The sequence below is a fragment of the Oratosquilla oratoria genome, chromosome 15 (genome assembly GCF_046742065.1).
Source record: "Oratosquilla oratoria isolate Oo_2021 chromosome 15, ASM4674206v1, whole genome shotgun sequence".
Classification (NCBI taxonomy): domain Eukaryota; kingdom Metazoa; phylum Arthropoda; class Malacostraca; order Stomatopoda; family Squillidae; genus Oratosquilla; species Oratosquilla oratoria.
The window spans coordinates 6,155,275-6,178,652 of NC_134791.1; the positions used below are offsets into that span (position 1 = coordinate 6,155,275).

Below are 23,378 nucleotides of genomic sequence, written 5' to 3' on the forward strand. Positions count from 1 at the left end.
TTTACGGTGATGTCATCGGCGTTGCAGTCGATTTTGGCATCGGTTCCGATGTTGCCAAACTTCCGTTCTGGGTCGTATTCCTTCTTGTTGACGAACCAGAGGAGCTTTCCGGGTGGTTTGCTCTTCAGTGGTTCCTCCTGGCTTCTGTGGACGATCTCATGACTTCTGCCGATCTCATCAATCGAGGAGAGGACGGCTGCCACTAGAAGCCCTTTGCGTTGGTGAGGAACTTCGGGGAAAGTCTTCAAGAACCGTTCTGACTTCGAAGACGCCGGATATCGAGAAGACAGGGAGGTTGATGTCGAGGAGTCTGACAGACGCTCAGGAACCGAATGGAGGTTGTGCTTGGAGGAGGACATACATGGCTCCAAGAAGAGGAGGAGGAGGAGGAAGAGGAGGAGTACGGGGAGCCTGATGTATGAGGCTTGGTGGGTGGAGAGGAACGTCGAGGAGGAAAATGGAGGTGAGGAAGAGGAGGAAGAGGAAGAGGAGGAGGAGGAAGAAGAGGAGACAAGTTTCCGACACATTCTTGGCGCCACGCGTCTTACTCAAGCTTAACCGGAGACCTCAAACCTTCAGCATGTCACTCTGAAGTGGATCTGGTATATATATACAATAAACGTGCAAACGCACACAAACAAACGCACGCATTAACTCGACTTATTATTTGAAAGTATGAGGATCACAGTCCGTAATGAGAGTGCCGGGGAAGGGGGGATGGGGGATGGGGGAGGGGGGCAGAGAGCGGGGAAGTAAAGGTGAAACGCTGAACAGTCGTAACGACGTAATGTAAATTTGAATAATGTTTAAGAGTGGAGGGGAATACCAAAAAGCCCTGAGTCAGTAAGCTGTCCAAGTTTTACAAAATTATAGGATATTATATATATATATATATATATATATATATATATGTATATATATATATATAATATATGTATATATATATGTATATATATATATATAATATATATATACAATATATATATAGATATATATATATACATATATATATATACAAAATTATACATAAATACATATATACACACACACACATATATATATATTCATTATATAAATATATTTATGTATATACATATACAAATATATGTAAATATATTATATATATATATATATATATATATATATATATATATATATATATATATATATATATGGAAAAAGAAGTCACGGGTCTGGTTCCGAGTTTCTGAGTTTATTCCTGACCGGTTTCGCTCTATGCTTCTTCAGAGCATAGAGCGAAACCGGTCAGGAATAAAATCAGTAACTCGGAACTAGACCCGTGACTTCTTTTTCCACCTTCATCAACTTGTCACAATGTACCAACATATATATATATGTATATATATGTATATATATGTATATATATATATATATGTGTGTGTGTGTGTGTGTGTGTGTGTGTGTGTGTGTGTGTGTGTGTGTGTGTGTGTGTGTTCAATGTTCCCATTCTGATGACACCATATGTGAGCCCATACATGTACAGACACGACGCCCATGCACGCACATACCATACGAACATACACATACGTATACACACATAGGAAGTTTGGTGTAATCATTGGATAGTAAGAAACTGGGCCCCACGAGCGTTGTTCCTTTCCTGTATACTACATATAGGTAAATTAGGTAAATATATATGCACACACATAAACGCACACAAACACAGACGTAGGCACACAGACACACATACACACACAAACACAAACACACAAAAACACAGACGTAGACACACGCACACACAAAACATAAACTTAATTAATTACTGTGTGACCTTACATCTGTTACGTAAAGGTCACGTGACCGTGATTACTTTCTGACCCTCATGAGGTCTGCAAAGAGAGGTCCGCCCGCACGCCTTCGCGCCCGCACGCCCACCGCGGGAAGCGTTGGGAACCGACAGCTGGTCCGCCGCCTCTTGACCGAGGAAGACCAGCAGATTCCGATTGGAGATTTATTCTTTGCATTAAGGATACGGCCCTGGTTGGGGTTAACCTTTGTGGTGTCCTTGGAGAGGTTTAATTATTTTGCAAAATTTATTAAAAAAAAAAAAAAAATCTGTTGGTTTGCTTTCAAGTGTTTCATTTTTATTGTATTTTATTTTATAATTTTTATTAGTGTATTATCTTTTAGTGGAGTGCTTAGGATGTGTCACTATGATCGAGTCCTACATTTCATCAGGGTTTCTACCCTAGTGGACAAAATGTCGAAATATTTTTTTTCTCAAATTTCTGTGTTGATTTAGTTAGACTGAAGCGAGTTTGTACAATGATTTGGTCGTAGTAAAACTCCTCTTTTGTATTGCAAAATATATTTCACTTTCAAAGCCACAAACTTTAACAAATAAATCGGTTCCTTAAAGTGTATCAAAATACCACGTAGACGCATATATATATATATATATATATATATATATATATATATATATATATATATATATATATATATATATATATATATAAACATGACATAATATCGTTTTTGGTCGAATGTAATCATCAAATACATAACAATTGGGAACAAAAGAGAAAGACACTTGTTGGAGTTGATTTGTAGTCTTTATGGAGACGAGTGCACCCAAAGGGTGAGCTCCTAAGGGTGAGGACCTAATGGAAGGACCCTAAGGATGAGACCCCAAGGATGAGATCCTGAGGGCGAGACCCTAATGGAAGGACCCCAAGGATGAGGCCCCAAGGATGAGATCCCAAGGATGAGACCCCAAGGATGAGACCCCAAGGATGAGATCCCAAGGATGAGATCCCAAGGATGAGACCCCAAGGATGAGACCCCAAGGATGAGACCCCAAGGATGAGACCCCAAGGATGAGACCCCAAGGATGAGACCCCAAGGATAAGACCCCAAGGATAAGACCCCAAGGATGAGATCCCAAGGATGAGATCCTGAGGGCGAGACCCTAATGGAAGGACCCTAAGGATGAGACCCCAAGGATGAGATCCTGAGGGCGAGACCCCAAGGATGAGATCCTGAGGGCGAGACCCCAAGGATGAGATCCTGAGGGCGAGACCCCAAGGATGAGATCCTGAGGGCGAGACCCCAAGGATGAGATCCTGAGGGCGAGACCCTAAGGATGAGACCCCAAGGATGAGACCCTGAAAGGTGAGACCCTAAGGATGAGACCCCAAGGATGAGACCCTAAGGGTGAGACCCTGAGGGCGAGACCTTGAGGATGAGACCCTAAGGGTGAGACCTTGACTGTTAGCTCTCGAAGTTTAGACCCCGAAGTTCGGATATCGAGGATTCGATCCCGAAGCTCGGATACCAATGTTCGGATTCTGTGTCTTGGGTTTCGATGTTCGGATTCTGTGTCTTGGGTTTCGATATTCGGATTCCGAGTCTTGGATTTCGATGTTCGGAGTCCGAGTCTTGGGTTTCGATGTTCGGATTCCGAGTCTTGGATTCCGATGTTTGGATTCCGAGTCTTGGACTCGGATGTTTGGATTCCGAGTCTTAGATTCCGATGTTCGGATTTCGAGTCTTGGGTTCCGATGTTCGGATTCCGAGTCTTGGATTCCGATGTTCGGATTCCGAGTCTTGGATTCCGATGTTCGGATTCCGAGTCTTGGGTTCCAATGTTCGGATTCCGAGTCTTGGGTTCCGATGTTCGGATTCTGAGTCTTGGGTTCCGATATTCGGATTCCGAAGTTTGGACCCTGCAGTTGAGCACCTACAATGTGTTGGCGTGGTCCTTCATGAACTTCTTCATGAAGTTGGCCAGGCGTGTTGCATCATTTACAGTGATCGCGTTGTACAATGAAACACGAATTCCACCCACAGACCTGTGAAAAAAGCAGATAAATAGATAAATAAATATATAGAGAAATAGATAAAAAATAAGTACCTAGAAATAAATAAATAATTAAATAAAACTAAACAACTAAATAAGTGTGTACACAAATAAATAAATAAATAAATAAATAAAAATAAACAAAGAAGACGTGCATTTTTTCCCTTTACCGCCCAGTGCATATAACTTCCTCTACTTTGTCACGCGTCTCTAACTTCATGTGGGTGCATTCATGTGACCCGGGTGGGCAAATGGCTCGGGGGCATGTGATACCCCCGCCTCCCGGCCCTTTTATGGTATACATATACAAGTCTGAAACCACCAAGATCTTAAAAAAGAGAGCGAAAGACATGAAAGCTCTCTTTTTGACAATAAAACAACAGCAACAACAACAACAACAACAACAACAACAACAACAACGGGTGATGTCACTTGTCTCTCACATCCTGTCTTTCCTTTTATATTTCTTCTCCCTTAAACCTGCCTGTATCCCTTACCTTAAACTTAAAATAATAATAATAATAATAATAATAATAATAAGAATAAAAATACAATAAAATAGAATAAAATAAGATAGAATAGAATAGAATACAATACAATAAAATACAATAAAATACAAAAAAATAGAAATAAAAATAAAAGTCAAAATAAAAATAAAATAAGATAAAATAATAATGATAATAATTTGCTCTAGGTTGTCACATAGACCGGCACCTTGTGCGACGATGTCTTGGCATACAAGGACCTTCCCTCTCCTCCTCCTCCTCCTCCTCCTCCTCCTTCTCCTCCTCCTTCTCCTCATCTTCCCCTCCCCCTCCTCCCTCTCTTTCCTTCTCCTCCTCACTTCCTTCTCCTCCTCCTCACTTCCTTCTCCTCCTCCTTACTTCCTTCTCCTCCTCCTCACTTCCTTCTCCTCCTCCTCACTTCCTTCTCCTCCTCCTCACTTCCTTCTCCTCCTCCTATATTTCCTCTCCTTCTACCTTCTCATCTTCTCCTCCTCCTCTCTTCCTTCTCCTCCAACTTTATTCCTTCTCACCCTCCTCCTCCTCCTCCTCGTCCTCCTCCTACCTGTGTCCTTTGAGGGAGAGGAGTCCTTCTTCGGCGGCCATGCTGAGGAACTTCTTCTCGAGGTCGTCGTTGCCCTCGCGGCCTCCCACTCGGAAGGTCGCGTTCATCCTCGACCTGCAACAGGATGGGAGGACAGTTCACCAGGGGGCGCATTTCATTCATTTCATTCATTTCATTCATTTCATTCATTTCATTCATTTCATTCGTTCCATTCGTTCCATTCGTTCCATTCGTTCCATTCATTTCATTCGTTCCATGCATTTCATGTATTTCATGCATTTCATTCTTTTCATTCATTTTGCTCATTTCATTTATATAATTCATCCATTTAATTATTTATGTATTTGTGTAACTGTCTGCTAATAAATTTATTGATTTACTCAGTTATCTCATGTTGGAACCCTTGCAAATACACACACACACACACACACACACACACACACACACACACACACACACATATATATATATATATATATTATATATATATACTTATTAAAATGAACATTCTACCTTACCCCTCACCTTCTCCCCTAAATAAGTAATAATGATAAAAAAAAAAAAAAAATGCACAGTATTTCATCGGGTCTGAGAAAAGCGAGAATCACGTATATGCCAACATTTCCTCTGACAGGAGTTGTTGCCACAAAGTGAGTCTACAATTTTTTTTTATAAAAAGGAAACAAACTCTTCGTCAACATGTATAGAGAGCATTTTCGACTAGTTAAGAAAAACGGCTTGTGGACCCTCGAGGCTCACCTGGCGCCGGGCGAGACCCCACTAACGTAGAAGTTGTTGGAGCTGTCGACAATGTTGTAGATGAGAGAGCTCTTCTCCACCGCCCGCCGTTCCATCTCCTCCACTCCTCCCTCTTTCTCCACCCACTTCAACACCTCGCCAACCACGTAGATCCTAAAATAAAATAAATAAACAAATAAATAAATTAATAAATAAATAAGTAAATGGATAAAACAGGAAATAAATAAATATAAATAAATGAATAAAATAGAGAAAAACAATAATTAAATAGACATATGAATATATAAAAAAATTAACAAACAAAAATAAATGAAGAGATGAATAAATAAACAAATAAATACACAAGTAAACTAATAACCACACAGAATTTAAGTCGGTACACCATATGGAATGTATAATACAACACTTACGAGAATGTATAATACAACACTTACTAGGATGTATAACACAACACTTACGAGAATGTATAATACAACACTTACGAAGATGTATAATACAACAATTACGATATTACATAATACAACACTAAACGAGGATGTATAATACAACCCTTAGGAGGATGTATAATACGACACTTACGAGTAGGTCGGGGGCGTGTTGTACAGAGAGTTGTTCTTGGCCGTGACGCTATAGTCGAGGACGATGGGGCAGATGGGCAGCTGGTGGCCGATCAGGTCATCGCGGATGATGACCAAGGTCACGCCCGAACTCCCGATGTTCTTCTGAGCCCCGGCGTAGATCAGCCCGAACTGGCGAGGGAAGTGGGAGTGAGTGGGTGGGTGAGTGAGGGTGGGTGGGTGAGTGTGGGTGGGTGAGTGAGGGTGGGTGAGTGGGTGAGTGAGTGAGTGAGTGGGTGAGTGAGTGGGTGAGTGAGTGGGTGAGTGGGTGAGTGAGTGAGTGGGTGAGTGAGTGGGTGAGTGGGTGAGTGAGTGGGTGAGTGAGTGGGTGAGTGAGTGGGTGAGTGGGTGAGTGAGTGGGTGGGTGAGTGAGTGGGTGGGTGGATGAGTGGATGAGTGAGTGGGTGGGTGGGTGGATGAGTGGACGAGTGATTGAATGAGTGGACGAGTGATTGAATGAGTGGACGAGTGATTGAATGAGTGGACGAGTGAGTGGGTGGGTGGATGAGTGAGTGAATGAATGGATGAGTGAGTGAATGAGTGGATGAGTGAGTGGATGAGTGAGCGAGCGAGTGAATAAGTAGACGAACGAATGAATGAATTGAGAGATAGATAGATAGATAGATAGTTAGACAGATCAATAAATGTCAAATTTTGTAAAGAGAGAGTTGGAAGAAAAAGAAAAGCCAGCCAGCCAGCCAGACAGACATACACAGACATACAGACAGGCAGGCAAGTAGAGATGCATGCATAAAGACACACAGACATACAGGCAGACAAGCAGACATGCATACAGACAAACAGGCAGACAGACAAGCAGAGATTCAGACATGCATACAGAGACATGTATGCATATAGACAGACAAACAGGTAGACAGACAGGCAGACTAGTATACAGACTGACAGACATACATACAGACATGCAGATAAGCAGAGTTGCAGACATACATATAGACACAGAAAGAATACACCGACAGAGGCATATACAGATACATGCACAGAGACATACAGGCACAGACATACACAGGCACAGACACACAGATGCAGTTACAGACAGAGATGCAGTTACAGACAGAAAGGCACAAACACTGGCACAGACAAACACGGGTACAGACACACAGACACAGACACAGACAGATACACACAAACACAGACACTGAGCCCGAGTTTACCTTGGAGACGTCGAAGTGTCGGGAGGCGATATTGGAGGACATGTCGCAGACCAAAGGCACGTCCGGGTAAGGCAGCTCGGGCACATCCTGGAATTCGACGCCTGGAACGAAACATATTTAATGAATTAATTGATTAGCAAGTGAAGTAAAAAATAAATAGATAAACAAATAAATAGGTAAATGAATAAATAAATAAATAAAATATAGATACATAAGTAAACAAATAAATAGAGAAATAGAAATATATGAATATGGATATATAAGCAAATACAGTTAAAGATAAATAGATAAATAAAGAAATAATTAACTCAACAATGAATTGATAAATAAATGTACTGTAAGTACACCAATAAACAACCATACAAATAAATGAAAAAATGAATAAATAGATTGAGAAGTAAATGAACAAGTAAATAGAACAGAACAAAATAAAACCAAATCAAATCAAACAGAAATCAAGGAGCCAGGTACGCGAGTGGAGAAGGGTGCTGGCGTCTGGAGGACGGGAGGACGGGAGGAGGAGGAGGAAGAGACCTGGAGGTCGAGAAGGAGGAGGAGGAGGAAGAGACCTGGAGGTCGAGAAGGAGGAGGAGGAAGAGACCTGGAGGTCGAGAAGGAGGAGGAGGAAGAGACCTGGAGGTCGAGAAGGAGGAGGAGGAGGAAGAGACCTGGAGGTCGAGAAGGAGGAAGAGACCTGGAGGTCGAGAAGGAGGAGGAGGAAGAGACCTGGAGGTCGAGAAGGAGGAAGAGACCTGGAGGTCGAGAAGGAGGAGGAAGAGACCTGGAGGTCGAGAAGGAGGAGGAAGAGACCTGGAGGTCGAGAAGGAGGAGGAGACCTGGAGGTCGAGTAGGTGGATGAAGCGACCTGGTGGTGGAGTAGGAGGAGGATTAGACCTGGAGGTGGAGTAGGAGGAGCAAGAGACCTGGAGGTCGAGAAGGAGGAAGAGACCTGGAGGTGGAGCAGGAGGAAGAGACCTGGAGGTCGAGAAGGAGGAGGAGGAAGAGACCTGGAGGTCGTGAAGGAGGAGGAGGAGGAAGAGACCTGGAGGTCGAGAAGGAGGAGGAGGAGGAGGAAGAGACCTGGAGGTCGAGAAGGAGGAGGAGGAGGAAGAGACCTGGAGGTCGAGAAGGAGGAGGAGGAGGAAGAGACCTGGAGGTCGAGAAGGAGGAGGAGGAGGAAGAGACCTGGAGGTCGAGAAGGAGGAGGAGGAAGAGACCTGGAGGTCGAGGAGGAGGAGGAGGAAGGGTCGTGGAGGAGGAGGAGGAGGAGGAGGAGACCTGGAGGTCGAGAAGGAGGAGGAGGAGACCTGGAGGTCGAGAAGGAGGGGGAGGAGACCTGGAGGTCGAGAAGGAGGAGGAGGAGGAAGAGACCTGGAGGTCGTGAAGGAGGAGGAGGAGACCTGGAGGTCGAGAAGGAGGAGGAGGAGACCTGGAGGTCGAGAAGGAGGAGGAGGAGACCTGGAGGTCGAGAAGGAGGAGGAGGAGACCTGGAGGTCGAGAAGGAGGAGGAGGAGACCTGGAGGTCGAGAAGGAGGAGGAGGAGACCTGGAGGTCGAGAAGGAGGAGGAGGAGGACGAGACCTGGAGTACGAGGAGGAGGAGGAAGAGACCTGGAGGACGAGGAGGAGGAGACCTGGAGGTCGAGGAGAAGGAGGAGGAGGAGGAAGAGACCTGGAGGTCGAGAAGGAGGAGGAGGAGGAAGAGACCTGGAGGTCGAGAAGGAGGAGGAGGAGGAGGAGGAGAAGGTCGAGAAGGAGGAGGAGGAGGAGGAGGAGACCTGGAGGTCGAGAAGGAGGAGGATGAGGAGGAGGAGGAGGAGGTCGAGAAGGAGGAGGAGGAGGAGGAGGAGGAGGTCGAGAAGGAGGAGGAGGAGGAGGAGGAGGAGACCTGGAGGAGGAGGAAGAGACCTGGAGGTCGAGAAGGAGGAGGAGGAGGAAGAGACCTGGAGGTCGAGAAGGAGGAGGAGGAGGAAGAGACCTGGAGGTCGAGAAGGAGGAGGAGGAGGAAGAGACCTGGAGGTCGAGAAGGAGGAGGAGGAGGAAGAGACCTGGAGGTCGAGAAGGAGGAGGAGGAGGAAGAGACCTGGAGGTCGAGAAGGAGGAGGAGGAGGAAGAGACCTGGAGGTCGAGAAGGAGGAGGAGGAAGAGACCTGGAGGTCGAGAAGGAGGAGGAGGAAGAGACCTGGAGGTCGAGAAGGAGGAGGAGGAAGAGACCTGGAGGTCGAGAAGGAGGAGGAGGAGGAAGAGACCTGGAGGTCGAGAAGGAGGAGGAAGAGACCTGGAGGTCGAGAAGGAGGAGGAGGAGGAAGAGACCTGGAGGTCGAGAAGGAGGAGGAGGAGGAAGAGACCTGGAGGTCGAGAAGGAGGAGGAGGAGGAAGAGACCTGGAGGTCGAGAAGGAGGAGGAGGAGGAAGAGACCTGGAGGTCGAGAAGGAGGAGGAGGAGGAAGAGACCTGGAGGTCGAGAAGGAGGAGGAGGAGGAAGAGACCTGGAGGTCGAGAAGGAGGAAGAGACCTGGAGGTCGAGAAGGAGGAGGAAGAGACCTGGAGGTCGAGAAGGAGGAGGAAGAGACCTGGAGGTCGAGAAGGAGGAGGAAGAGACCTGGAGGTCGAGAAGGAGGAGGAAGAGACCTGGAGGTCGAGAAGGAGGAGGAAGAGACCTGGAGGTCGAGAAGGAGGAGGAAGAGACCTGGAGGTCGAGAAGGAGGAGGAAGAGACCTGGAGGTCGAGAAGAAGGAGGAAGAGACCTGGAGGTCGAGAAGAAGGAGGAAGAGACCTGGAGGTCGAGAAGAAGGAGGAAGAGACCTGGAGGTCGAGAAGAAGGAGGAAGAGACCTGGAGGTCGAGAAGGAGGAGGAAGAGACCTGGAGGTCGAGAAGAAGGAGGAAGAGACCTGGAGGTCGAGACCTGGAGGTCGAGAAGAAGGAGGAAGAGACCTGGAGGTCGAGAAGAAGGAGGAAGAGACCTGGAGGTCGAGAAGAAGGAGGAAGAGACCTGGAGGTCGAGAAGAAGGAGGAAGAGACCTGGAGGTCGAGAAGAAGGAGGAAGAGACCTGGAGGTCGAGAAGAAGGAGGAAGAGACCTGGAGGTCGAGAAGGAGGAGGAAGAGACCTGGAGGTCGAGAAGGAGGAGGAAGAGACCTGGAGGTCGAGAAGGAGGAGGAAGAGACCTGGAGGTCGAGAAGAAGGAGGAAGAGACCTGGAGGTCGAGAAGGAGGAGGAAGAGACCTGGAGGTCGAGAAGGAGGAGGAAGAGACCTGGAGGTCGAGAAGGAGGAGGAAGAGACTAGAGGTCGAGAAGGAGGAGGAAGAGACTAGAGGTCGAGAAGGAGGAGGAAGAGACTAGAGGTCGAGAAGAAGGAGGAAGAGACTAGAGGTCGAGAAGAAGGAGGAAGAGACCTGGAGGTCGAGAAGAAGGAGGAAGAGACCTGGAGGTCGAGAAGGAGGAAGAGACCTGGAGGTCGAGAAGGAGGAAGAGACCTGGAGGTCGACAAGAAGGAGGAAGAGACCTGGAGGTCGAGAAGAAGGAGGAAGAGACCTGGAGGTCGAGAAGAAGGAGGTCGAGAAGAAGGAGGAAGAGACCTGGAGGTCGAGAAGAAGGAGGAAGAGACCTGGAGGTCGAGAAGAAGGAGGAAGAGACCTGGAGGTCGAGAAGAAGGAGGAAGAGACCTGGAGGTCGAGAAGAAGGAGGAAGAGACCTGGAGGTCGAGAAGAAGGAGGAAGAGACCTGGAGGTCGAGAAGAAGGAGGAAGAGACCTGGAGGTCGAGAAGAAGGAGGAAGAGACCTGGAGGTCGAGAAGAAGGAGGAAGAGACCTGGAGGTCGAGAAGAAGGAGGAAGAGACCTGGAGGTCGAGAAGAAGGAGGAAGAGACCTGGAGGTCGAGAAGAAGGAGGAAGAGACCTGGAGGTCGAGAAGAAGGAGGAAGAGACCTGGAGGTCGAGAAGAAGGAGGAAGAGACCTGGAGGTCGAGAAGAAGGAGGAAGAGACCTGGAGGTCGAGAAGAAGGAGGAAGAGACCTGGAGGTCGAGAAGAAGGAGGAAGAGACCTGGAGGTCGAGAAGAAGGAGGAAGAGACCTGGAGGTCGAGAAGAAGGAGGAAGAGACCTGGAGGTCGAGAAGAAGGAGGAAGAGACCTGGAGGTCGAGAAGAAGGAGGAAGAGACCTGGAGGTCGAGAAGAAGGAGGAAGAGACCTGGAGGTCGAGAAGAAGGAGGAAGAGACCTGGAGGTCGAGAAGAAGGAGGGAGAGACCTGGTGGTCGTGAAGAAGGAGGTAGTGACGTGGAGGTCGAGAAGAAGGAGGGAGAGACCTGGAGGTCGAGAAGAAGGAGGGAGAGACCTGGAGGTCGAGAAGAAGGAGGGAGAGACCTGGAGGTCGAGAAGAAGGAGGGAGAGACCTGGAGGTCGAGAAGAAGGAGGGAGAGACCTGGAGGTCGAGAAGAAGGAGGGAGAGACCTGGAGGTCGAGAAGAAGGAGGGAGAGACCTGGAGGTCGAGAAGAAGGAGGGAGAGACCTGGAGGTCGAGAAGAAGGAGGGAGAGACCTGGAGGTCGAGAAGAAGGAGGGAGAGACCTGGAGGTCGAGAAGAAGGAGGGAGAGACCTGGAGGTCGAGAAGAAGGAGGGAGAGACCTGGAGGTCGAGAAGAAGGAGGGAGAGACCTGGAGGTCGAGAAGAAGGAGGGAGAGACCTGGAGGTCGAGAAGAAGGAGGGAGAGACCTGGAGGTCGAGAAGAAGGAGGGAGAGACCTGGAGGTCGAGAAGAAGGAGGGAGAGAGACCTGGAGGTCGAGAAGAAGGAGGGAGAGACCTGGAGGTCGAGAAGAAGGAGGGAGAGACCTGGAGGTCGAGAAGAAGGAGGGAGAGACCTGGAGGTCGAGAAGAAGGAGGGAGAGACCTGGAGGTCGAGAAGAAGGAGGGAGAGACCTGGAGGTCGAGAAGAGAGGAGGAAGAGACCTGGAGGTCGAGAAGAAGGAGGAAGAGACCTGGAGGTCGAGAAGAAGGAGGAAGAGACCTGGAGGTCGAGAAGAAGGAGGAAGAGACCTGGAGGTCGAGAAGAAGGAGGAAGAGACCTGGAGGTCGAGAAGAAGGAGGAAGAGACCTGGAGGTCGAGAAGGAGGAGGAAGAGACCTGGAGGTCGAGAAGGAGGAGGAAGAGACCTGGAGGTCGAGAAGGAGGAGGAAGAGACCTGGAGGTCGAGAAGGAGGAGGAAGAGACCTGGAGGTCGAGAAGAAGGAGGAAGAGACCTGGAGGTCAAGAAGGAGGAAGAGACCTGGAGGTCGAGAAGAAGGAGGAAGAGACCTGGAGGTCGAGAAGAAGGAGGAAGAGACCTGGAGGTCGAGAAGAAGGAGGAAGAGACCTGGAGGTCGAGAAGAAGGAGGAAGAGACCTGGAGGTCGAGAAGAAGGAGGAAGAGACCTGGGGGTCGAGAAGAAGGAGGAAGAGACCTGGGGGTCGAGAAGAAGGAGGAAGAGACCTGGGGGTCGAGAAGAAGGAGGAAGAGACCTGGGGGTCGAGAAGAAGGAGGAAGAGTCCTGGAGGTCGAGAAGGAGGAGGAAGAGTCCTGGAGGTCGAGAAGGAGGAGGAAGAGACCTGGGGGTCGGGAAGGAGGAGGAAGAGACCTGGGGGTCGAGAAGAAGGAGGAAGAGACCTGGAGGTCGGGAAGGAGGAGGAAGGGACCTGGAGGTCGAGAAGAAGGAGGAAGAGACCTGGAGGTCGAGAAGAAGGAGGAAGAGACCTGGAGGTCGAGAAGAAGGAGGAAGAGACCTGGAGGTCGAGAAGAAGGAGGAAGAGACCTGGAGGTCGAGAAGAAGGAGGAAGAGACCTGGAGGTCGAGAAAAAGGAGGAAGAGACCTGGAGGTCGAGAAGAAGGAGGAAGAGATCTGGAGGTCGAGAAGAAGGAAGAGACCTGGATGTCGAGAAGGAGGAAGAGACCTGGAGGTCGAGAAGGACGAAGAGACCTGGAGGTCGAGAAGGAGGAAGAGACCTGGAGGTCGAGAAGGAGGAAGACCTGGAGGTCGAGAAGGAGGGAGACCTGGAGGTCGAGAAGGAGGAAGAGAAGAGACCTGAAGGAGGAGGTCGAGAAGAAGGAAAAGACCTGGAGGTCGAAAAGAAGGAGGACCTGGAGGCTGAGAACCTCTGGGGTAGACTTACCCTCCACAGTCTCATTGGAGCAGTAGTACACGTAGGAAGCCCGTGGGGACAGCTTCCAAGTGTCCACACTCGGGATCCCGGAGAATTGGTCCGCCGAAGGAAGGACGTAGTTGACCTTGCCGTACTTTGAGGCCTCCTTGGCCGATTTCTGCGACCAGGATCCTGGTGAAGTATGATAAGACATCTAAGTTGGTGAGAACGTGGGAGGTTCGGGTGTGAAGAAAATGGTGAGGATGACGATCGAAGTCGAGGTTCAAATTTTAATTTTTCAGTTTTTTTCAGTTTTTGTTGTTGTTGTGGTTACTTGTTAATGTATTCATCTACTCGTTCATTCGTATATTCATCCATTCTTTTATTCATATATTCTGTGCATATAGGAACGCACAGAGGAACGCGCCCAGCTCTGACAATTACCCACGCCGACAACACAACATGTACTTTATATGGGATTTGTGGGAAAACTCAGCTCTAGCTATGGCGTTCCTCAGAGTGACGGGACTGCTCGGCCAGTCTGGGGAACGACAACTACTAACGACGACAGCTACTACCAACAACTACTACTACCAACTACTACTAAGAACAACTACTACTAACAATTATTACTGACAACTATTACTAACAAATACTACTAACAACAACAACTAACAGCAACAACTAATAACAACAACTACTACCAACAACTACTACTACTAACAATAACTACTATTAACAACTACTAATGACCATAACTACTCACCTGTGACGACGTAGTCGGCCTCTCCCGTTCTGCCCAGAAGGTTCATGGCCACGGCTGCGAACTGCCCAGTGCCTCCGCCGTGCATGAACATGATCTTGTAGTTATCGGGAACATTCCTGCGCAAAGATGCGGTGGGGGTATCGAAATGGGATTAGTTTTAAGTACTGTTTTTAAGTACTGGTTTTAATTACTTGTTTTTAGTACTGGTCTAAGGTACTGGTCTTGAATACTGGTTTTATGTACTGGTGGCTAGGTACAAGTTTAATAGCAGTTTTATGCATAGTTTTAAACACAGGTTTTAAGAAAAGGTGTGAGGGAAGTTTCATGTATACACATGCACACTCATACACAGACACAAACTTACTCAGACACAATTAGACACAGACATATACACTTAGACATGAACACACTCTTCCACACACACACACACACACACACACACACACACACACACACACACACACACACACACACACACACACACACAGAGAAACACACACACACTCTCTGACACACACCCTCAGACACACGCAGACACACAGAAAAGCGCGCGCGCGCGCACACACACACACACGCGCACACACACACACACACGCACACACACACACACACACACACACACACACACACACACACACACACACACACACACACACACACACACACACACTTCTTTATGGTACTTACAGGATGCGCTTGGCAGTCGCCTTGGCCCTTTCGATGATGTCATTGAACTCCTTGGACCTGTGGGAGAGCTCCAGGACGCTGATGTTGCAGTCCCCGTGGCGCACCAGCTCCTTCTGCAGGTCCTTCAGCACCTGCAGGAAACAAGTGACATTCAAGGTCAAAAGTGTCAGGTGCCATTAAAGGCCAACGGTGCTAAGGTAATTTAAGGTCAAAGGTGCCGAGTGGCACTCGAGGTCAACGGTGCTAAGGTCATTTAAGGTCAAAGGTGCCGAGTGGCACTCGAGGTCAACGGTGCCAAGTGTCATTCAAGGTCAACGGTGCCAAGTGTCATTCAAGGTCAACGGTGCCAAGTGCCACTCAAGGTCAACGGTGCCAAGTGCCACTCAAGGTCAACGGTGCCAAGTGCCACTCAAGGTCAACGGTGCCAAGTGCCACTCAAGGTCAACGGTGCCAAGTGCCACTCAAGGTCAACGGTGCCAAGTGCCACTCAAGGTCAACGGTGCCAAGTGCCACTCAAGGTCAACGGTGCCAAGTGCCACTCAAGGTCAACGGTGCCAAGTGCCACTCAAGGTCAACGGTGCCAAGTGCCACTCAAGGTCAACGGTGCCAAGTGCCACTCAAGGTCAGCGGTGCCAAGTGCCACTCAAGGTCAGCTGTGCCAAGTGCCACTCAAGGTCAGCTGTGCCAAGTGCCACTCAAGGTCAACGGTGCCAAGTGCCACTCAAGGTCAACGGTGCCAAGTGACACTCATGGTCAACGGTTCCACGTGTCATTCAAGGTCAACGGTGCCACATGCCATTAAAGGTCAACGGTTCCACGTGTCATTCAAGGTCAACGGTGCCACGTGCCATTCAAGGTCAATGGTTCCACGTGTCATTCAAGGTCAGCTGTGCCAAGTGCCACTCAAGGTCAACGGTGCCAAGTGCCACTCAAAGTCAACGGTGCCATGTGTCATTCAAAGTACACGGTGTAAAGTGGCACTCAAGGTCAACGATGTCAAGTGCCACTCAATGCCAACGGTGCCACGTGCCCCTTAGTGTCAAGTGATTTTATTCACCTCCCTGGGGATTCTTAAGCAGCGTTGGATTAATCTTAACTATTTACTTGAGTGTATGTATGTATGCATCTATGTATTGTGAGAGGCCGGTAGATAGAGGTAGACAATTGGGTAGATAGAGGGGTAGGTGGAGACGAATGCAAATTTTACGACTAAAGGTTTAAAAACAACGGCCGACAGAAATGGCTTAGTCATACACGCGCCCGCTCGCGCCTTGTATTTGTAAACAATGCTGATGTGGAAAAAATTGTAAACGTATAAGCCATTTCCGTTGCGACATAATGCTTACGTAAATAATATCGCTTGAAACAGTATAACAGCCTCTCTGATTGGAGAAAAAGGTGGAGAAAAATTATTGGCGCATGGAGGTAAAGTCACGCCCTTAAGGAGTGGCACTTGTTTGAGAAGTAAAAGGATATTGGATGAATGAAATAGTGACGTCAGAACGAAGGTGGCTTGACGTATTGTATAGGGATCTCGAGCGGGAGTCCCTGGGTGTAGATCTTTAGAAAAAGAAGATAAGAAAAATCAACCTCATTTAATTCACCCCTCAAGCTTTGAGTGAAGGACTAGGCATGGGGCCTACAGAAGAATAAAATTTACTAAGTGTTAGATGGCAGCGAAGGGAACAGTATGCATATATGCATGTATATATGTATGTATTCATGCATGCATGTATGTATGCATGCACGCATGCATGTATGCATGCATGTGTGTATGTATGTGTTTATTCCTGACCGGTTTCGCTCTATGCTTCTTCAGAGGAATGTATGTATGTATACCCATTCCTTGGTGTACATGTACACTTTTCAGGGTATACATACATACATACATACATACACAGGGACCTGAGAAAAGAATGACTATTGTACAATACAAGTGCTCTTATCTGCCGCCAGATAAGGATATTTGATAAGTTCACTGAATTCAGTCTATTGAGATTAATTGTGTATTCGAAGATCCTTCTGCAGTCTACACGTACATATTTCGTATCAAAATTATATCGATTTAGTATTATTTGGTCTATTTTCTCTTATTTTTTGCTTACTTATCTATTTTTACACTACAAATCTATCATTATTATTATTATTATTATCATAGTCAAATAACATTAACATTGACATTAAACATTATCATTATAACCATTACTATTATGACTTATTACTACTATTAATTTTCATTATTATTACTGCTATTATTATTATTAATTACTATCATTATCACTACTTTTATTACTACAATTACTTTTATCAATAGTATTACTATTATCAATAACATTACTATTATTATCAATATTGCTATTTTGCCATTACTATAATTTTTATCACTCATTTTCACCATCACCATAATCGCCATCACCATTACCATTATCACCACCATAATCACCATCACCATCACCACCATCGTCACCATCGTCACCATCCCCACCATCACCATCATCACCACCATCACCATCACCATAATCATCACCATCACCATCACCATCATCACCACCACCACTATCACCACCACCATCATTACCACCAACACCATCACCACCAACACCATCATCACCATCATCACCACCATCACCATCATAATCACCACCATCTCCATCATCACCATCACCACCACCGCCACCACCATCACCACCATAATCATCACCACCATCATCACCATCATCACCACCACCACTACCATCATCATCATCATCATCATGATCACCATCACCATCACCACCACCATCACCACCATCACCACCACCATCATCACCATCATCACCACCATAATCATCACCACCATGATCATGATCAACACCATGATCACCATCCTCACCACAATGATCACCATGATCATCATGATAATCGTGATCATGATAATCGTGATCATCATGATCATCATTATCATTATTGTTACGAGTACAGTTATAATCAATTTATCAAATTTTTCATTTACGTATTCATTTATCTTTTATATTTATCTACTTATATATTTTCGTACAGGGGATTCCCAAGGGAATATGTGGAGGAACAAAAAGGTTGGTACTTATGCTCTGAGGAGGGGCGGGAGGAGGAGAGGGGTAGGGGGAGGAGAGGAGTATGGGGGGAGGAGAAGGGTGGGGAAAGGTGGCGTGGGGTCGGGAGAGAGTGAGAGAGAGTGAGGGAGGTCGTTGGGAGAAGGGAGGGAGGGGGGAGGGAAGGGAGGAGGAAAGGAGGAAGGAAAGGAGGAAGGGGGAGGGAGGGAGGAAGGAAGGAAGGAAGGAAGGAAGGAAGGAAGGAAGGAAGGAAGGAGGGAGGGAGGGAGGGAGGGAGGGAGGGAGGGAGGGAGGGAGTGAGGGAGTGAGGGAGGGAGGGAGTGAGGGAGTGAGGGAGTGAGGGAGTGAGGGAGGGAGGGAGGAGGGAGGGAGGAAGTGAGAGAGGGAGGGAGGAGGGAAGGAAGGGAGGGAGGAGGGAAGGAAGGGAGGGAGGGAAGGAAGTAGGAAGGTAGGAAGGAGGGGAGGAGGGAAGGAAGGAAGGAGTGAGGGAGGGAAGGAGGAGGGAGGAAGGTGAGAGGAGTCTGTAGGCTTAGAGTTCACAGTGGGATGAGGTCTGATCACGTGATCAAAGCGTGGGTCGTCCCAGGCGGTTGGTCACTGGCCAGGCCGTGCACAGATGTGCTTGTTTCCATGCGGAAGGCTTTGCTTGCTTGGGGAGTGCTTGATTGCTTGATTGCTTGCGTTACTGACCCCATGACTGCTTGCTATCAGTTAAGAGGCTTTTGCTGTTATCAGCTGATAAGAGGTTTGGTGTGCATTCTTAGAAGGAAGTGGATTGGGTTAGATTATTGGGTCGCCTAGGACGAAGATCTAGCAAAAATATATTGGTTTGCAAATGGAAGGTGTGTGTTTGTTGGTAGTTTGTATTTTTTGTTGTTGTAATTTTTGTCATTTTTTTGTCCTTTTTCATCTTTGGCATCTTTGGCATCTGTCATCTTTGGCACCTGTCATATTTGGCACCTGTCATATTTATCACCTGTCATATTTGGCGCTTGTCATCTTTGGCACCTGTCATATTTGGCATCTGTCATCTTTGGCACCTGTCATCTATGTCATTTTTGGCATCTGTCATCTCTGTCATCTGTCATCTTTGGCATCTGTCATCTTTGGCATCTGTCATCTTCGGCATCTGTCATTTTTGGCACCTGTCATATTTGGTGCTTGTCATCTTTGGCATCTGTCATCTTTGGCACATGTTATATTTGGCATCTGTCATCTTTGGCACCTGTCATCTATGTCATCTGTCATCTCTGTCATCTGTCATCTTTGGCATCTGTCATCTTTGGCATCTGTCATCTTTGGCATCTGTCATCTTCGGCATCTGTCATTTGTCATCTCTGTCATCTTTGACATCTGTCATCTTTGACATCTGTCATCTCTGTCATCTGTCATCTCTGTCATCCTTGGCATCTTTGTCATCTTTGTCATCTTTGTCATCTTTGTCATCCTTGTCATCTTTGTCATCTTTGTCATCCTTGGCATCCTTGTCATCTTTGTCATCTTTGTAATCCTTGTCATCCTTGTCATCACTTGGCATCCTTGGCATCTTTGGCATCCTTGGCATCTTTTCATTTTTGGCATCCTTGGCATCTTTGGTACCCTTGGCACCCTTGGCATCTTTGTCATACTTGGCATCCTTGGCATCTTTGGAATCTTTGTCATCCTTGGCATCTTTGGCATCCTTGGCATCCTTGGGATGTTTGGCATCTTTGTCATCTTTGTCATCCTTGGCATCCTTGGCATCCTTGGCATCTTTGACACTTTTGGCATCTTTGGCATTTGTCATTTTTGTCATATTTGGAGGTTTTGTCATTTTATGCATTTTTTACAATTTTGACACTTTATGCATTTTTGTCATTGTCTTCTCTGCCATTTTTGTAATTTCTTTTTTGTTTTAGTTGTTTATTTTGTTGTTTTTCGTAGTTTGTATTGTTACTGTTGTTTGTTTTGTCTGTTTTGATTTTGTTGTTTGTTTACTGTTTAGGTGTTTGCAATATAAATACAATTAGATAAATACAATTAATTTTATACAGTAACATACAATAAAATAGATTCTAGTAACCACTCCACGATGTATTTAACAAACAGGGCGCTAATTCAACCACTTAACCGTGTTAAGGAGTAACTGACAACGCGGCCGTAAACCTGTAATGGTTAAGTTAAACCACTTGAAGAAGATTAACTTTTAACCCATTTCGTACTGATGTGTCACTCTTTTAGTACAAACTAACAAAGTTAACAAATTGGTTTAAAATCTCAAAGGTAACTCCCTTTCATAACTTAGAGATCATTTTTTTACTTTGACAATCTAATCTATTAAGTTTGTATTGTTTTTGTATTGTATTGTATTGTATGGGCTGTATTTTACCATCACATATATCCTTGTATTGTATTGTATTGTATTGTATTACCCTTGGCAGTTCACCAACGTTATTCTTCAGTTTATTGTATTGTAATGCATTGTATTGTATTACCCCTGACAATTCACCAACCTTCAATTGTATTGTATTATATTGTATTGCGTTGCATTATACCCACACTCCACCAACGCTTCTGTCATTTAGTTGTATTGTATTATATTGTATTTCATTGTAGCCACATTTCACTAACTCTGCTCTCCTTCAGTTGTATTGTACTGTATTATATTGATTTACATTGCATTGTAGCTACATTTCACCAGCGGTTCTACACTCTGGTCGTATTGTATTGCATTGTATTGTAGCCATATTTCGCCAACGCTTTTGTCCTTCAGTTGCATTGTATTGTAATGTAATGTATTGTATTTTAGCCACATTTCACTAACGCTTCTGTCCTTTAGTTAACAATAGAGTTACCTTAACCATCATTAAATGTTTAGTTTATTCTGGTTAACTCTAGACGATGCCATTCAGCTGACTAGCACAGGAATTAACCACACTAAGTTTGTTCTAAATCAGCATCAAAATTAATCCCAGGATCTTAAATAAACAAATCAATTGATAAATAAATGAATAAATAGATTAATAGAATTAACTACAGAACTAATTAATCAATAAGTGAATAATTAATGAATAAATAAATAGGTTAATCAATTAACCTATTTATCTATTCATTAATTATTCACTTGTTGATTGATAAATTGATAAATATAATGACTACAAAACTAATTAATCAATAAGTGAATAATTAAGGAATAAATGAATATTTTAATTGATTAATCAATTGTGAAAGAATCGCTGGTGAAGCACAGTCCATATGAAGAACAACAACAACGACATGAACAATTGATTAGGCAAGAGGCGCTGGTACACTTAAGTCCGTAATAACAATAACAATTAATCATTTAATTGGAATAAAAGTGCTGGTCAACTAAAATTAATAGATTAATTAATTAATTAAGATCATGTGTACTTGGACCCCATCTGTACTGAATGACACTTGTCCTCTTATTGTAATCATCGTACTAAAATAAATAAATAAATAAACAAATAAGTAAATAAATAAATAAATAAATAAATAGATAAATAAATAAATAAATAAATAAATAAATAAATAAAATAATAAAAATAAACAAATAAACAAACAAATAATAAGTAATAAATAATAAAGAAATAATAAATAGATAAATAAATTGAGGGTCATAAATGGCTTTTGTGGTTTAAGACTAATTAACTTTCGTGGACCTTCCTTTGTAAATCTAGATTTCATTCATGGAACTGCGTAGTATAGGCCTTATGGTCTCTTGTACACTCCTTCATTCTTAGCTTATGTTCTTAAACAGTTTCACTTGTATGTGTGATTTATATTTGTTTAAGTTGCCGGCAGGCGATTTTATTCAACACATGGAAAACTCCCCATATGATGAGAAAGTAAGAACAGATTTGTTCATAACTGAACTTTGTACTAATAACATTTATTCTATCTGCCGCCAGGTGATTTTAATCAACATGTGAAGAAAAAACTCCTACACGGTAAAAAAAGGATAACGATATTTTTCTTTACTTTTGAGCACATTTGTACTTACAGCGTCCGGAAGTTTGGCCGGGCCGGGCGAGAAGTAGCTTATCTGGGTGGCCATGGTCTTGGGTAGGATAATGCTCTGCGATCTCACTTCGTCCTCACCTTCCAACGCCGGTACAGCCGCTGCCCAAGGTCCTTTCCGCGGACCCACTACACCGGGAACAACTTTTCCACGGAGGTGGGCGAGTTGCCAGATGTCGCTCAGGCGTCCGGTGCCAAATGTCATCAAAGTCTTCAACTTTCCCCCGACTAAGCGAGTTGTCATATGTCGCCCAAGTGGTCAACTTTTCCAAACGATGGTGGTCGATTTGAGAGATGTTATAAAAAATTCTACATGTAAGTGAATTGTCAAATGTCGCTCATTTGTTCAGTCCGATTGGTGACCGAGTTGCCAAGTGTCACCGAGATGTCTAACTTTTCCTGCAAGTACCCTTGGTCAACTCGGTGAGGAGGGCATGTTGTTGGGGGGTAATGATAGACACGTACAATTTGTGTGATTTTATTACATCTTACTTTATTTTATCTAATCATATTTTCTCTTCTTATACTTTCAGTTCATTTTCAGAATAAAGCAGTGTTGTCCTCGGCAATTGTAGTTGTAATTTCAAACTATGTTTTTTTTTAATTATCTGTATTTCTTGTATTTGATTTATTACCAAATAAATCTATTCTTATTCTTATTCTTATTCTTATTCTTATTCTTATTCTTATTCTTATTCTTATTCTTATTCTTATTCTTATTCTTATTTATTAGACTGGTCACTGTATATATACTTTGTTGAGTTACGAGAAACTAAAATATTCATCATTCGGAAGAAGAAGAAATAGAAATAAATCTAGAAATTACTCAAGGGCGATTGGTATTCTCAGCAAATAGAGCCGAGCAATGGACTGTAATTTACCAGCGCTTCTATCCCTGTGGACAGCCTCGTACTGGAACGACACGTCTAAAGAAAGCAGAGATCTTAGCTCTCATTCGATAAGTAGCAACTCTCGATCACGAGTCCAGCACGTGATCCAGGACCGTAGTGGCTTGATCACGTGATACATTTGCTCTCTCGTTTCTGACTCGCGGTGGCGGCGGCTGTGAGGTGGCTGTGGTGGCTTCATTGGCGCCTATTCCCACAACCTTGGACACGACACGAGACAAAACGCGTGAGCCACCACGGTCATGGATCACGTGTTGGACTTGTGATCGACAGGTATTACCCTTCCCGATATGATGTGCAGGAAGAGAACCACACTCTAGTTTAAGCAAAAAAATGCATGTGTGTGCGTGTGAATGTATTATGTATGCATGCGTGAATGT

General features: G+C 45.2%; 1 protein-coding gene across 1 annotated transcript; it reads right to left on the reverse strand.

Moving 5' to 3' along the window:
• Window positions 1–2,312: 2,312 nt before the first annotated feature.
• LOC143033277 (phosphoserine aminotransferase) lies at window positions 2,313–22,310 on the reverse strand. Its single transcript, XM_076198523.1, has 9 exons — window positions 22,074–22,310; window positions 15,000–15,130; window positions 14,313–14,428; window positions 13,577–13,738; window positions 7,440–7,540; window positions 6,230–6,399; window positions 5,651–5,803; window positions 4,892–5,005; window positions 2,313–3,815 (listed from the first exon to the last, which is right to left on the reverse strand). The coding sequence occupies exons 1-9, from the start codon at window positions 22,293–22,295 to the stop codon at window positions 3,704–3,706; spliced, it is 1,281 nt and encodes a 426-aa protein (XP_076054638.1). The 5' UTR covers window positions 22,296–22,310; the 3' UTR covers window positions 2,313–3,703.
• Between the last annotated feature and the right edge of the window lie 1,068 nt (window positions 22,311–23,378).